Source organism: Myotis nattereri (assembly GCF_964212035.1).
Source record: "Myotis nattereri genome assembly, chromosome: 13".
NCBI lineage: Eukaryota > Metazoa > Chordata > Mammalia > Chiroptera > Vespertilionidae > Myotis > Myotis nattereri.
This window is the reverse complement of record NC_138088.1, coordinates 56,543,247-56,559,460: the sequence shown is the minus strand read 5'-3', so window position 1 is coordinate 56,559,460 and position 16,214 is coordinate 56,543,247. Positions and strand designations below refer to the sequence as shown.

Below are 16,214 nucleotides of genomic sequence, written 5' to 3'. Positions count from 1 at the left end.
GCCCCTCCTGACTCCCAAGAAGCCCTCCCTCCCTGCACCCTGTGGGCTGGGCGAAGCCCTTTGGTGGCTGTTGTGGCAAAGCTACCTCATCACCCTAACGGCGGCCCCATTGGTGACACTCCACCCCTGGTGCTCCAGGGCAGGGCTGGTGAGTGCCTTGTCTCCTCTGTGAGCAGGTGCTGGTCAACACCTACTCACATGACCTGTGAGTCACTCAGCTGCTGAGTGAGCCCTCGAGGGGGGTCACCCTGAGATGCCCACCATGTCCGCACGGTGGTCCCAGTGTGGTTAGTTAGCTGCAGGGGGTCAGAGGCAGTTTAGTGTTATGACCCAGTGGTTGTCAGAGCCCCATTGCAGACGTGGGGCCATTTGTCCCGCCAGCCCCCTTCCTCACAGACGTGATGGTGCCCGTGCAGCCCTGTGCAACCCCTGGTGGTGTATAGAAGAGGGGGTCTGTCCAGCCAGTGCTGGCATAGCCAGATACAAACACCGAGGACTCTAGTGGAAAAATATTGGTGACTTTCTTATGAATGGTGCCATCCAGATGGGAAGCCAGTGCTCGAAGCCCAAACTTTCTGATGGCGTGTAGGTTACAGTGGTACAGGGCAAAGTCGCAAGACTCGGGGGTTAGGGGTTGGAGTCGTGCTGGGAGCTGATTGGTTGGAGGGGGTGATGAATCATCTCTTCAGGTCCTGAGGGCAGCTTGAGGTCACTGCCCCAGTGACCCTCTTCCCATCTCATGGGAAAGTAGCCAGGGAATGTTTCACCTTAGGACTCAGGAACTGACACATAACTCAGGTCCAGGTGTTACCATTAGCCTGCAGAGGTCCAGACTGTGTGACCAGTACTCAGGTCCAGGCTTCTGTCTTCTGCCTCGGGCATTGCTGATTATTCGGAGGAAAGACTGGGTCTCTGAGGGGTGTGTATATATAGAGAGATGATTTCTAGAGCCAGGATCTAAAACTAAATTTAAAGTCATAGGGACCCTTGGTTTCAACGGCCCTGTCCTGTGCTTCCTCCCCAGGTCGTCCACACGCACAAGCCGCACTTCATGGCCCTGCACTGCCAGGAGTTCGGGGGGAAGAACTACGAAGCCTCCATGTCACATGTGGACAAGTTCGTCAAGTAAGTCTGGGCGCATGCCATGCCCTGCTTCCTCCCAGGGCAGGGTGTTGGGGTGCTTTCTGTGGAAACGTGGGTGTAGCCTCACCGTGGTGAAGCCCCGGGGGTGAGCCAGTTTTCCAAAGGGAAAAGGTGTGGCCCAAGTGCGTGACAGCATGCCTCCTGGCAGGGGGGAGCCACAGGGTGACAGGTTGTCTCCTGGGAGGGGGGAGCCACAGGGTGACAGGTTGTCTCCTGGGAGGGGGGAGCCACAGGGTGACAGGTTGTCTCCTGGGAGGGGGGAGCCACAGGGTGACTGGATGCCTCCTGGGAGTGGGGAGCCACAGGGTGACAGGGTGCCTCCTGGGAGAGAGGAGCCACAGCGTGACAGCGTGCCTCCTGGGAGGAGTTCAGAGGGTGACTGTGATGCCTTGGGCTCTGAGACTTTAGCCCTGGGCTCCAGGCAGGGCTCCCATCCATGTGTGCCAGAGGTTACACCTTGTGTGGTCTGCTGCTCCTGAGGATGGATAGACAGATGGACAGACAGGACTGGTCTTCACCTAGCAGCTCACAGCTACAGTTGTCACAGTAAGACGGGGACAGAGCCCGTCGCCTGTGGGAGAACGGAGCCAGAGGCTGCTATGCGCATGCATGTGCGCGTGAACACACACACACGCACCCTGTGTAGCTTTGTAAATTGTGCTGCTATGAACATAGGGGCCACATAGAAGAAGGTGCAAGAAGTATGGCCTACCAAAAAAAAAAAAAGAGTGATACTTTGCACCACGTTCAAATTTAAAACTGTATCAAAAGGCACTCTAAAAATAAAGCTTTAGCCACTTTTAGGGAAAGATATCTGCAATACACTTTCCTGACAGAAATTAGTATTAAATATATAAGAAACCTCTGTGTGTCAATAAGAAAAATCACCCCTTGGGAAAGCGAGGCATTTCACAGAAAATGACATTTCACAGAGGTGAGAAAGTGCAGGTGAGCAGCAGGTGCAGCACGTCCAGGAGCTCCAGTGACCGGTCACAACGGCACCTTTTGTCCCTGGCGGGCTGTGCTGTGGGCAGAGAGGTTTTATACAGAGTCCACACTGGCATGATTTTGCTTTAAATAGTTAACATCGCTTATGTCCGCCTGCCGTTTGCAGCACTCTGTGGAGATCAGGTTTCCACCTGGTACCATATTCCTTCAGCCTGGGGACTTCTCTGTCCCATTTAGCACAAATCCCCCATGAATTCTCTCAGCTTTTGTTTTCTGAGAAAGTCTTTGTCTTCATGTTTGAATGACATTTTTGTTGTAAACAGAATCCCAGCCTCTCCGTGTTTCTTTCAGTCCTTTAAGGCTGTCGTCCCCTTGTCCCGGCCTTGCGCTCGCCTGAGAGACCTGAGCCTCATCCTCTTCAGCTTCTCTGTATGTGATGTGTCTTTTCCCTGCTTCAGGGTCCTGTTTTTTAGCTGGTTCACAGCAACTTATGTCACACTTTAGTCTGATTTTCTCTGCGCCTTTCTGGCTTGGAGTTCTTGTAGCTTTTTCAAGTTGTAGATTTATAATTTTTTTTAGTTTAATTAATTTAAGTTCTTTATTCTTTAAAATATTACGAGTCTCCTTTTTCCCCCATTGACCTCTCCCTAGCCGCTCACACCCCCCCAGCACATGCCCTCATCCGCCTACTGTCTGTGTCCATTGGTTATGCCTATATGCACGCATGCAAGTCCTTTGGTTGATCTCTTACCCCCTCTTCCCCCCACTTCCCTCATAGGTTGGACAGTCTGTTCGATGCTATGTCTCTGGTTCTATTTTTGTTCATCAGTTTATGTTGTTCATTATGTTCCACAAATGAGTGAGATCATGTGATATTTATCTTTCTCTGACTCGCTTATTTCACTTAGCATAATGCTCTCTGGTTCCATCCATGCTGTTGCAAATGGTACGAATGTCTTCCTTTTTACTGCAGCATAGTATTCCATTGTGTAGGTGTACCATAGTTTTCTAATCCACTCATCTGCTGATGGGCAGATTAGGCTGATTCCGTATCTTAGCTATTGTAAATTGTGCTGCTATGAACATAGGGGTGCATATATCCTTTCTGATTGGTGGTTCTGTTTTCTTGGGGTATATTCCTAGAAGTGGGATCACTGGGTCAAATGGGAGTTCCATTTTTAATTTTCTGAGGAAACTCCATACTGTTCTCCACAGTGGCTGCACCAGTCTGCATACCCACCAGCAGTGCATGAGGGTTCCTTTTTCTCTGCATCCTCGCCAGCACTTGTCGTTTGTTGATTTGTTGATGATAGCCATTGTGACAGGTGTGAGATGGTACCTCATTGTTGTTTTGATTTGCATCTCTTGGATGATTAGTGACTTTGAGCATGTTTTCATATGTCTCTTGGCCTTCTGTATGTCCTCTTTCGAAAAGTATCTATTTAGGTCCTTTGCTCATTTTTTTATTGGATTGTTTGTCTTCCTTTGTTAAGTTGTATGAGTTCCCTATAAATTTTGGAGATTAAACCCTTATCGGAGATAACATTGGCTGTAAATTTATAATTGTAATCAAACTTGGGGAAAGTGTGTCCATTATTTCTTTAAACATTTTCTTTTTAAAAAATATATAGTTTTTAGTTGATTTCAGAGAGGAAGGGAGAGGGAGAGAGAGATAGAAACATCAATGATGAGAAAAAAATCATTGATCGGCTGCCTCATGCACACCCTACATTGGGGATCGAGCCTGTACACTGGGCATATATCCCGACCGGGAATCAAACAATGACCTCCTGGTTCATAGGTGGAAGTGCAACCACTGAGCCACACCAGCTGGGCTAAATGTTGTTTTCTTGTCCTGCCCTTCTGACTTCCTGACATTCAACTGTTTGTGGGCACACAGATCCCTTCAGCTCTCTTGATCTTTTGCCGGTCATTTTTCCTCTGGAAGTTTCTGGTGCTGTGTTGTTTATTCCAGGACGTTTTCTTCTTTAGGTTTTAACTATACTTAGGTCCCTGCAGTAAAATTATTTCTGATATATTTTTCAGCTCTAGAAGTTTCTTTTGTGGTTTTCATATCTCTGTCTTTCCTTAAGTTCATGTTTTCCTTTAAATCTTTGATCATATTTATAATAGCTGTTTCAAGGTTTGTTCAATGAATTCCATCATTTTTGTTCTTTCTAGGTCTTTTTTTTTTTACTGCTTTTTTAAAGATTATGGGTCATATTTTGTTGCTTCTTCACATGCCAGTAATTTCTAAGGTGATGGTAGACATGAATGTTCTGTGCTGTTCCATGTCTGAAGTTTATTTTGTCCGTGTAGAGACTCTGGGGTTTGCTCTTGGTGGGAGTCAAGGTTTGAGGATCAGTTTGGTCCTTTCCAGGGTTATCCTCTCCCTACCCGGACCAATGCGCTAACTGTCACATGGCGCCTTTGTCCTTCTCCACCTCCCCTCCCCTGCGGTCATGGGGGCAGGTCCAATGGGGGCCAGACCAATGAGCAGAGCAGGCCCTCGCTTTCTGTCACCATTCTGGTGCATTCTCAAACCTCTAGTGCAGTGGCTCCTGTTCCAGCCCATTTACAGAGATGATAGAGAGGTCACCTACAATAGACTCTTCTAGGTTTTAGTTCCTGCCACCCCTCCCTCTCTCCCTCTTCCCTCTCCTTTCCCACTCTGGTTGGTGGTGTCTCCAGGGTGTTGTCATACATGGTGTCCAGGCCCGCATCCTGGGCCTCTGCAGCACACCTGTAAGTGATGAGGTGTCTGTGTGACTCTTGACTAAAGAACTCTTTTCCTTCCAGAGAATTGCTGTCAAGCGATGCGATGAAGGAATATAACCGGGCTCGCGTCTACCTGGATGAGAACTACAGGTCCCAGGAGCACTTCACAGTAAGTGCCTCTGCCCCAGGGGAGCGCCTGCTGAAGCGGCCCTTCTCTTTCGGTGGCCTGCTCTCCATCACAGCATCCTGCCATCTGCCTGCATTGAAATGTTACAGCCATGCTGCAGCCTTTGGGGGGTGCCCTAACTCAGCAAATCTATAGCGGGGAGGGCAGCACAGTGCAGATGGCACCTCATCTGCTTCCTCAAGGTACCCTTGGTGGGCTGCTCATCAGTTGGCACAGACAAGGCCCATGTGGCAGCTGGAAGGTGGACAGCCAAGGATTGAGGCCAGGGCCCTGGTGTGTGGGAAATGAGGGAGGATTAGTGTTCTGGGGCTTATAGGTGAGGAGTTAGCCCCATGTCTGGTCTTCTGTGCCCAGCTGCCTGTGCCACAGGCTTGCTCCAAGGTCTGCCAGTCCCTTTGTGCACCTAAGAGAGAAATTTCTAGCAGTAAGTGCTTACCTTTAAAAATCTCTAAGGAAAAGAAAATTAACCTGAAGCCACTAGAAGGAGGGAAATAATGAAATGGCAGCAGGAATCAGGGCAATAGAAACTAGAATAATTGAGAATTCAGTGAACTGGTTTCTTAGCAAGGTTATCATTCTAAGCCGCCTTCTCCAGCGGATCAGGATGGGCCTGTCTTGGAACACAGACCCAGGTGGTGGGGCCTTCAGGTGGAATCCAGGACCGGCTCCCAGCTGTGGCACATCTGTGCTAAGGGCCCAGCGTCACTTACTGCACAGATGCCCGCCTCCGTGCAGGCGGTCAGAGGACGATGGCAAGGCTCCAGGTGCGCTCCGAAGCCTCAGAAAGAGTGATGGGAGGGTTACCAGCTCCTTGTGGAGGGAGCCTGACACATGTGCCCAGAAACTGTCACCTCACGGGCGCTGCCACCCTCCTATGGAAGTTTTCCATATGTTTTCAAAATTCTCACCTTGCTAGTTCTCCGTGACCGGCTTTGTGTCTCATATCATTACAAGGTAACATAATCATTTCATTTCTCTTCCAGCCAGAATGTCTGGTTGGCTGAGAAGAGAAGTGGTAGGACGTTGGAGGCGCACCAGGGCTGAGAGCTCCATTTGGTCTTGTCTCGTCCCTGGAAACTTATCTCAAATGTCATTTCACCTTTTGCAATGGAAAACAAAAACCCGAAAAATGAGCGTGCCCAGAACTCAGCACTTTCACTGAAGAAATACTGTTCTTGCCAACAGTTGTGGTTCTCAAAAATTATTTGTTGGCAAAATTTGGATGTAATTTTCAACACCCAGAGTTGGAGATTTTCACACGGTGGGACAACTGTCTGATGGGACAGTCTGCCACAGGACAGCCTCTGTGATGTGGGGTTTTAGGGCTCTCGAGGAAGGAGGCAGGCTGCAGCCCGCTATGGCCCCTCCAGGATCTCGCCATCCGATTGGTACATTGAAGTACTTAGCAATGATAGTGTATCTCATCTGTCCTTCAATGCAAGAATTTTTAAAAGTAAAACAACAGAAACCAGGGTGCATCCAGAATCCATGGCATCTCACAGTTAGAATGGCAGTGTTTTCCTTGTAAATACAGCAATAGCACGTTAACTGGGGACATGGCAGTCTGTGTGGTTGGAGCCTGAGACGGTGCAGTGTACAGGGCCTCACTGGGTGGAGGGACTCGACACAAGCGACAGAGGGAGCTGCCCAACCACCCAGGTCTGAGGCCCCCAAGCTGCATCTAGTGTTGGGGAGGAAGGCTGGACCCACCTGCCAAGGGTGGGGGCATCACTCGCTCCCCTCTCGTCCAGCCGTACCTGCTGAGGAAAGCCAATTCGCTGCAGGGTGACTGTCCAGTCTAGAGCTGGGATAGCTGTGTCTAGGGGTGAGAAGTGGCCAGCCTTGTTGCAGACTCTGGAGCTCGTCCCATAGTTGGCACAGGGAGAGGTTTACGTTTGTCATCCCATCTCATGACCAGGAGGGTAGTAGTTTGCGATGAATCTCTGCTTGACCCTGGGCCCTGCCTGGATTGCTGTCCCCTTCGTGCCCGTTCATCACCCTCAGTGTGTCACCTGTGGAACCGTCTTTGCTGGGGGCCTCTGGATATCCTGCTGGAGGGACCCTGCACCCCTGGGTCCTGGGGAGGGCTGAGCAGCACTGCCAGCCGAGAATCCACCCTCCTGCCACAGCCTGGTGGCCTCAGGCTGTCAGGGGGAAGAAAATTTAATTTTTCAAGATTAATGGTATTGGAGCAATATTTTTAGCTGAGTGTGGTTCAAATAATAGGCCATTAATTGAAAAAGGAAATTGAAATGAATTTATCTTGTACATAAATGCTGTCACAGGTATTAATAGAGATCAGAAAATAGTGGCCTGTTCCCAGAAAGATGTTGAACCTGATGCGGCACCTGGTGCATGAACATGACGGTGGGGGTTGCTGTGCGCACGGGAACATGGGCAGGGGTGGGTGTGGAGCTTCAGCCTGTGAGGGCTTCGGGCCCTGGAGGGTCTTCCACCTAGAGCAGCGGTTCTCAACCTGTGGGTCGCGACCCCTTTGGGGGTCGAACGACCCTTTCACAGGGGTCGCCTAAGACCATCGGACAACACATATATAATTACATATTGTTTTTGTGATTAATCACTGTGCTTTAATTATGTTCAATTTGTAACAATGAAAATACATCCTGCATATCAGATATTTACATTACGACTCATAACAGTAGCAAAATTATAGTTATGAAGTAGCAACAAAAATAATTTTATGGTCGGGGGTCACCACAACATGAGGAACTGTATTAAAGGGTCGCAGCATTAGGAAGGTTGAGAACCACTGACCTAGAGGGTCTTCTGGCAGAGGCAGGAAGCGGCCGACATCCTTCTTCACCAGCAGATGGCGCCAAAGCAGCACCTCCTATCCTGAGATTTTAGTATAGGAGGTGCTCAGCAGCCAATTTTTAGACTTAAAAATTACTACGTTACATTTTGTTTGCTCCTAAAAAGCATCCTGAGTGGGCATTTACTGGAGCAGGAGGCTTGTCTGGTCTATTGAGGGTTGAGAAGACAGACTGGCCCCCACTGGCTGTCTCCCTCTCCCCGCGCCTGTATACTCGCCGGGTCATCGCTTGCCTGCACTTTCCACTGGAACCTTGAGAGTTGGAGGTTTGTTCCTCCAGAGGAACTGCCAGTCTGGAGTGTTGACATTGGTCCTGAAAGGCTGGGCCCTGTCCTGTTCTTGGGGACTTGTTTAAATGTCCATCACAGGGTGGACTGAGGACCCTGGCCCATGCGTCAACACAGCCACGAGTGAGCTGGACGGGATGGCCAGGAGCTTACACACTGTGCCCAGGGCCCCCAAGTGTCCCAGGCCCTTTCCTTCTGGCTGCGGCCCCAGATGTGCCAGTGTCGACGTCCTGATTTCTGTCTTCCTTCCTGAGCTCAGGCCCCTGGAGCAGCAGTTTCGCTTGTCCCTGCTCTGGCCTGCAGCCTGGAGTCACGTCAGCACATCTTGGGTGCTCAGTAACCGCGTCTGAGCCAGTGAGTCAGTGTGGGTTAGATGTGCAAACCCAGGCCCTCCCTGCAAGGGTCAGGGGCCGTGATGCCCCAGTTCAGCTCAGTGGAGAATGCCTGCCTAAAGGCAGAATTTGAGGCCATCGGTGTGTGGATATATCTAAGGCCATGGATTGGGCCACATCCCACAGGCGTGGGTTGCAGGGAGGTCTGAGTCTGGGGCCCCCACCTTTGGAAATTGGGAAGAAAAGGTGGGTTTATCAGGGGAGGTGAGAGAAGGTGGGGACAGGGGTGAGCTGGAAGCCATGAGGCAGTGAAGAAAGGTCGCAGGGGAAGGGGACTGCACCCCTATGGCCGTGGCACCACCTCCTAGGCCCCACCCCCTGCCTGGGGCTGCTGGGAGGACCCAGGGGTCTGGAAAAGAGGGACTGGCACCCAGCTGAGGAGGGGCTGTCCCTGGGTGAGCATGCAGCAGGTACCTAGATGGCCTTTCCCGGGGGGATTGACTGCACCTGCTCTCCACGACCTAGAATCTAATGCTCCTGAGTCCTGGCAGATTTGCACATTTCAACACCACACTAATGTTTTTTATTTGCCCCCAAAACCTATGATGTTCCAGCTTTCATCACCAGCAAGTTTTAAGGCCCTGGGTATCTTCCATGGTAATAGACATTAGGTGGTAGATGTGTACGGCACTGTATTCATAGCAGGGTCGGTGGATGAGGAGCCTCAGAGCCTCGAGAAGGTGATTGGACATCTGCACCCTCCCTGCCCCTGGGGACCCCTAAGGCCCCTGTCCTTCTTGGGCACCATGTGGTGGGTGCCAGGTGACAGGATCTCATGTTCTGGGGACAAGAGTGGTTGTTGGGGATGGTACCAAGTCTGGTGGAGAAGCAGCGGCATCGCTGTTGCTCATTCATCCCTCCTCCTGGAGCAAGCCTGTCCCCCGCCCCCAGATTCCTGAGGCTGCCCTCCCACCTGGCCCTCAGCTCTTTGGGCCCCTTTATCTGAAGGACTGTGCATATTTTTGTGTATGTCCTGTCCCACCCAGTGAGGACAGTGTCACCCCCCCTCCCCCCGATAATTCTTGGGATTTAGCGATCAAGTCCATGTGCAAGTGTCGGGCATGTGACATGATTCTGGGACTGTTGGAGAAATGATTCGTACAAAAACACTTGAGAGAGACCTTCCCATTACAAGGACGGGCTCCAAGGCAGTGGGGGAAGAGGGGTGGCTTTCCTTAGGCGGTGCCAGCTCCCCAGGATGGACAGCTCACATCCCTCCGTCCTCTGTGGGCACCAGCTCCAGAGCACAAGGAGGTGTGTGGGACTCCACCCAAGGGCATTCAGGGACTGCCACATGGCCTGGTCAGGCAAGTTGAGTGGAGCTTAGGGAGGAGGCTCCAGGAGGAGACACCGAGCTCTGTGCCGGTACGGGGGACCCTGAGACTGCCTGAGTTACACTGGGCATCGCAGAGGCCCCGACACCCCCAAATGCTCTCCCAGACCCCCCTGTCTCCTGGCACCTGCCTATCATCCAGACCCTTGGAAAATGCTTTCCACCCAAAGCCTTCCAGGTTCACCTCCTGGGAAATGAGCTCCCCGGGAGGCCTCAGGGGGCCGCTGTTGTCACAGGTGTTACTTGGTTAACTTCACGGCGCCCTGGGGCCCACGGGCCTTGACACTGAGGAAGTGCCCGAGTAGTTTTCCAAGGCTTCCAAGTGTCTATTGATCCGAGGCGGCGAGCCCAGGAGTCACGTGTCTAATTTCACAGGCACGCGGAGGAGCATGGAAAACGCATCACTTATTGCCCGCAAAGCCTGAATGTCGATAGGGGACGGCTTTCCTATACTCTGGCTTCAGAGGTGGCTAAATGAGGAAGAAATTGCAGATTTGTTTCCATATAATTTCCTTGTTGTCTGTTTCCTGCAGGAGTAAAGCATCTGGCATGAGGGGCCCCCACTGTTCCCACTGGTCGTTTGTCTGACCGCAGGGGCTGCGTATGGGTGATTCACGGGGCTGCTGGGGGCTTCTGAAGGCCCCGAGGAAGCACGGCCAGGGACTGCCCATCTGCCCCTCATCTGGTGACCCTGTCTTCCCCCCTCACCTGGTGACCTGTGGGGAGGAGGATGGGGGAGAGGAGGAGTTTCCTGGCAAGATGTATAGGCTGGCATGGGGACCCCAACACACAGTATCAGAGGGGCCCCCTGAGGAGCTGTGGGCTGATGCAAGTACCCCAAAGGTCCCCTTTCATTTGGGGACAGTGGCGCTGCTGGTAGGACTAGGTGAGCATGCTTATTTGGCACCTTTTCTCCGGGCAGGTCAGCTCAGTGGTAGAACAGGCCCTTTCTCCATGGAGAAGCTGGAGGCCAAGGAGTCCAGCCTGGAGCCGCTCTGGTTCGCACACAGCAGGACCCACAGAACCTCCCGAACCTGCTCACACTCCATGGCTGGGCCGGGAAGAGTGAGGGGCAGCCACATGTCTCAAAGGGCAGGTGGCAGAGACTGTCCCCTGTGGCCTGGACAGGGCTGCCCATTGCTGTGGCCTCACGCCTCCCACGGCGGTGTCTGTTGTGGGACAGCCTGTTTGGCCGCTTCCTTCGCCAGTCCTTGCTCATTTAGCTGTCGGCCCCAGAAGTGTCTGTGTAGCAGCTGAAACTGTGCACTGTGGTTTGTTGAACCAATTTGGCAGCCCTTTGGGGCAGTAAGCGCAGTCAGGACGGCTGGCAGAGATTGTCCTTGCTGTTGGCTCCGGACTGGTGCCTTTGGAGCCAACAGGGCGAGGAGGGAACCCTCTCGTGGAGTAGAACTTGTCCAAGGGTGTGAAAGCTCTCCAGCAAGTACTGGCAGCTGGTGGGCACTCAGCCCCTTGGAGCCTCCCTGCGCATCGAGGAAATGTCCTTGGCGACCACAGGGTTGCCTAAACACATGGCATTCAGACCTCCCCTCAAAGCTCTAGAAGTGGGGTTCCGTCTGGGCAGAGGGGCCTGAAGCCAGAGACGTGTCAGATCTGTCAGTGCCTGAATGCAGCAGCGTCCAGGGACACCGGGGAGGCCTGCGGGCTGAGATGCCTCCAGTGCCCTGTGTCCAGGCTTTGTCCTCTGCCTTCCAGCTGCCCAGCCAACACCTTTATCTCTTCCATAATTTGGTCTCAGGAAAGAGGCAACAGGTAGTTTCATTTTCTGTGAGGGGAGAAGAATGGCTAAACCAGAAATTCACGGACACGAGTTTGAGAGACATCGAGATTTCCCAGGGGTGCGGCCTCGCTCATCTGGGGTGACCTGGAAGCCAGGGAGGAGGAGTCGTGCTCTCTGACTGTCTGGGCCTCCCCCACCCCCTTTTGCCTTTTGCGTTGCCGTGAGGAGGGTCCCTACCGGCCCTGGCAGTCGGTTCTCCAAGAGGGCCGGGCTTCCCTCTGAGAGCAAGGCATCTGCTGGAGGGTTACCCGGGGTGGCTGCTGGGGTTCTGCCTCCCATGCACATGGTGGGGCGACAGCCTGGAAGCCATGCTCCTTCCGAGGAGACGCCCTCCCTGCCTCTCCTCTGATGGCCCCTTCCCCGTCTCTGCTGTCCTGATCAGATTTTAGGGGAAATATATGGAAAGTTAATGGAGTTTACTGGTGTTCTTTGATCCAAAGAGGGGGAGGAAAGCAAATGCATTTCTGATGCGGAACTAATCTGCTTCAGGAGTCCCCCACCAGCCTGTCTCTGCCTGCGCCCTGCCCGTGGCCCAGACAGGCCTGATGAAGTGAGAGAAGCAAGATTGGTTTTCCGAGGGCACCGGGCCCCCGTGCACAGCTAAATCACACTGTCTGCTCTGCCGGCGGGGTAACACCGCGCCCCCCTCGGCGGCACCTGCAGCCCCGCGGGACACAGTGATGTGCGGCCGGGCAGCGGCGGGCTGCAGTGAAGGTGAAGCTGTCATATCGATCTTTTTAGCACTAAAATATGAGCCACTTTGCTCCGCTCCCCGCTGCTGTGATGTGAAAAATAATAACTCGGATCCAAATTAAAAATATTGATCCCGGGAAGGTGCTGAAAGTAAATAAACACCTTCCGAAGTTTTCGGGTCAGCCGAGGAATGGGATTCAGCAATAAATGTGTCGGCACGTCACAGTGCAGGGTTCTTGATCTGTTTTTTCTTTGAATTGATTTTTCATTATTTACTTCCTAAAAGTGTTGGAATTCGGTCCTCCACTGTTAAACCCCAGTGTTTGGGCAAATTATTTCTTTGGGGCTCACAAGGTGCTCCTAATCCACTCGCTCATTGATTGATTGATTTTTGACTCAATAAGCTCACAGTCCCTGCCTTATTTAGAGCTTCCATCATAATTTTTTATACATTTAGGCCTGACTTTTTTATTTCCCTCTAACAGATGAGCTGACGGGCCATCAAGTGGGGAGGACAGTTGCCACAAGGTTAATTGTATCTTCTCCCTGTGTTCCCAGCTGACGTTAGGTCTGTCGTGGCTGAAGGTTGGGTGACGGAGCACAGCCCTCCTGGACCCTTACAAACCCCTTTACCATCAGGGCCATGACCCTGAGGGTCTGCCAGCTGCCCACAGCCGGGCCCAGTGGGGTAGGTCGCTCGACTCTCCAATGTCGTGGTTTTTTGCGGGCGCAAGGAGACACCGAACCATGTGCTTCTGGGAGTTTATCCTTCAGGAGGCCCCTGAAAGCTTGGGCGAGTCCCCCACCCTGCATAGCAGGTGCCAGGGACAGACAGCTTGGAAAAGACAAAGGGTGCGGTGTCCGCATCTGTGTGGTCGTGGGTGGTGAAGACTGGTCTGGGGGGACTTAGAACTTAAAATACACGCATCCCGCTGCCCCTGAGAGTCAGGGTTCCTAGTGACCATTTCCTGGTCACTGATGCCCCGATTTGGGAAGCTGCCAGGCATAGGGCTCCCTGGGCTCAATCCCGGGGTCGGGGGCAAAGGTGGAGGCCTGTGCCCCGCTCTGTGCTTTGTGTTCTGCACATCGGAGGGCCCGCTGTGCTTGCTAGTGGCCTGCGCCTGAGCCAGGATGTTAGTGCGTCTGTCCCAGTGTGGGTGCCGGGAGCGGTGCTAAGGAGAGGCATGCGATGCTCCACGTTCTGACCCACCATTGAGATCTGACAAAGGTATTGGGCAGCTCAGTAGGGGGAGGAGGGTATTTTCACAAATGGTGCTAACCATTAGAGGGCCATGAGCAAAAAGACAAAACCTCAACTCTGACATTGAAACTTAACAAAAATCAAACTCGAAACAGGTCATAGATCTACAGAAGAGCTAAAACATAAAGCTACCAGAGCACACAGGAGACACTCTTGGTAACTTTGGCTTTTCTCTTACAAAAGAAAAAATTTATCAATTGCACTTCATCAAAATGAAAAATATTTGTTCTTCAGAAGATACAAAAAATAGGCAGTCCACAGCTAAGGAGAAAACATTTGCAAATACACCCGACAAAGGACTTTATCTGGAGCCTTATATATAAGGAACTCTGACAGCCTACCACTAGCCAGACACACAAATCTTCCTGAAGTTTTAAAGATCGGAACAAACACTTCAGCAAATACAGTGGAAAATGGCTCACAAGCCCATGGAAGGACACTCGATACCATCAGTCATCAGAGACGCTGTTGGCGAAGGTGACAGGTTCCGCGCTGCTGGCTGAAATTGAACAGACTGGCCACGTCATGTGCTGGTAGGGCGTGGAGACCGGAACGCTCAGACGTTTCTGTAGAGGAAATGTCAGATCACCGCCACACAGAAAACGCACCGACCACGTGAGCCAGCCACTCCTCTCCTGGGTATCTGCCTAAGAACAAGGCAAGCGTGTCCGCACAAGGACTGGGACACAAATGTTCACGACACCTTTACTGATAATACCCCAAACTGCCAACGACCCGAATTCCCACCAGCAGGTGAGTGGTAAGCCGCCTGCCGAGCCACGCAGCGGCGAGAACTATTGCTACAGCAGTGCTGCACTCTGGGTAAGTACCTGTGCTGAGCGCACGAAGCCAGGCAAGGGAAGAGTACCTTCGGTATCATTCCATTTATCTCATATTCTTGAAAATGCAAGCTCATCTGTAAAGACGGAAAGCAGCTGTGGTTTCCAGGGACGGGGCTGGAGGTAGGGGTTTTGAGGGGACAGGGACACAGGGCAGCTTGGGGAGCCAGGATCTGGCCTGCTATGTGGCTGTGACGATGGCTGCCCAGGGCAGCTAGGTCAGACCTCATTTGACTGCATCCGTTCACTCTGTGCGGTTTTGTAAATGTCAATTGTGCATCAATAACACTGTGAAATACCTAGTTACCTGGTTAATGGCTGGTAAGCAGTCAGAGTTTAAATGATTTAATTGAAAAGGGAAATATTTCTGTTACAATCTGACTCCATGTAAAGACTATATAAATCACTCTATATATCTTATGATTAAGGAAACTTAACATTCCACAAGAAATAGTAGCAGAGTATGAATAATTTTCATATTCACATTCTACAGGTATTATCAACATAAAACTGAAGACATCTTTAGGTTGAATAGACTTCCCTGATTTTTTAGCGTGGCTAACATTATTCCAACTCAACAAAAGTGACTTTGGTTAACATTAGCCCCGTTTTGCCTGTGCTCTGGGCAGGCAGGTGCCGTCTTCAGTTTAGAGTTGGCCAATTTGCAAATGAGTTTGTGCCCCGTAAGGGGGCCGTTTCCTGTGAGGAGGAGTCATTGCACTTTCCGTCCATTGCTGTCGGTTTGAGGAATCTGGAAAAGCAGATTCCCGATGCTCGATGATGCTTCCTCCTTTGCTCCATGCACACCTCACACATCGTCTTCATCTTGTTCTGTGTCTGTGTCCTCTCAACTGTGAGCATCCGGGCCCAGAGGCGTTTGATGTCTGACCCCTGTCCCCAGGCCCAGCCGGCATGCAGCCAGCACCTCTGGCCAAGTTCCTGCATTTGCGCAGCCAAACCCAAGTGCTGGTCTGGGTCTGTGTTCCGGCTGGTGGCCCTGCTGTGCCATGTTGGGGAGCCCACCCTCCCAGCCAGCAGCTTTGCCTCACTCGTGCTGGGGCACTGCACTCAGATCCCCATTTAGGGAAGCAGGGCCATCAGTGGTGTGTTGGGCATCTCATGTGGCTGGAATGTCAGTGAGAAGAATACCTCCCACATCTGCGACCTGGACTCCCCCCGAGCTGGGTACTCGGAGATGCAGTACATACACGCATGACAGAAGGAAGTCACGCGTGCCGTGGGTGAGTCCCCACCAGTGTTCCTGCACCCGTCTGCACACACTGCCGCCTGCAATGGCCTTACTCAGTGAGGAGCAGGCACCGGGCTCTGACTGGCCAGGGGATGAGGGAAGCGACAGGGAAGAAGCATCTGCGGGGGCAGGGACCCCCTACACGGCCCTGTGGCATAAGGAGTGGTCCCCTCCCCTCCATCTACCACAGCCTAGTCACATAGCTGCCCTCGGTCATGCCTGTCCCAAGCTGTCCCTGCTGTCTCCCATGCGCACTGTGTGGGCTGGTGCCGTAACCATACTGTGCCTGATTCCTTGGTGAAGGAACAAGGGCATTCCTGGTTTCTTTGCCCAGCGCCCTGCCTGTGTCAGTTTCTCTGATGGCGTGGTCGCTTCATCCTTGCTTCTCTGCCCCCATAGGCCCCTGCTGCAGGGCCCAAGCGGGTGGCAGCTAGCTGTGCGCCGGGGTCCCTGCCCCTGTGTGGGTGGGGGCTGGGTGCTCTGTAGTGGCCTCCAGGGCCCTTCCTCGTCGCTGTGCCTGCTCTCCAGGAAGT

General features: G+C 52.3%; 1 protein-coding gene across 1 annotated transcript in view; it reads left to right on the top strand.

Annotated features, from left to right (window-relative positions):
- Positions 1-16,214, top strand: part of INPP5A (inositol polyphosphate-5-phosphatase A) — a 140,152-nt gene that overhangs the window by 54,297 nt on the left and 69,641 nt on the right. Inside the window, exons 3-4 of the mRNA XM_081104480.1 lie at positions 1,025-1,125; positions 4,891-4,978. Of these exons, the coding sequence (XP_080960606.1) occupies positions 1,025-1,125; positions 4,891-4,978 (189 nt within the window). The remainder of the gene's footprint in view (positions 1-1,024; positions 1,126-4,890; positions 4,979-16,214) is intronic.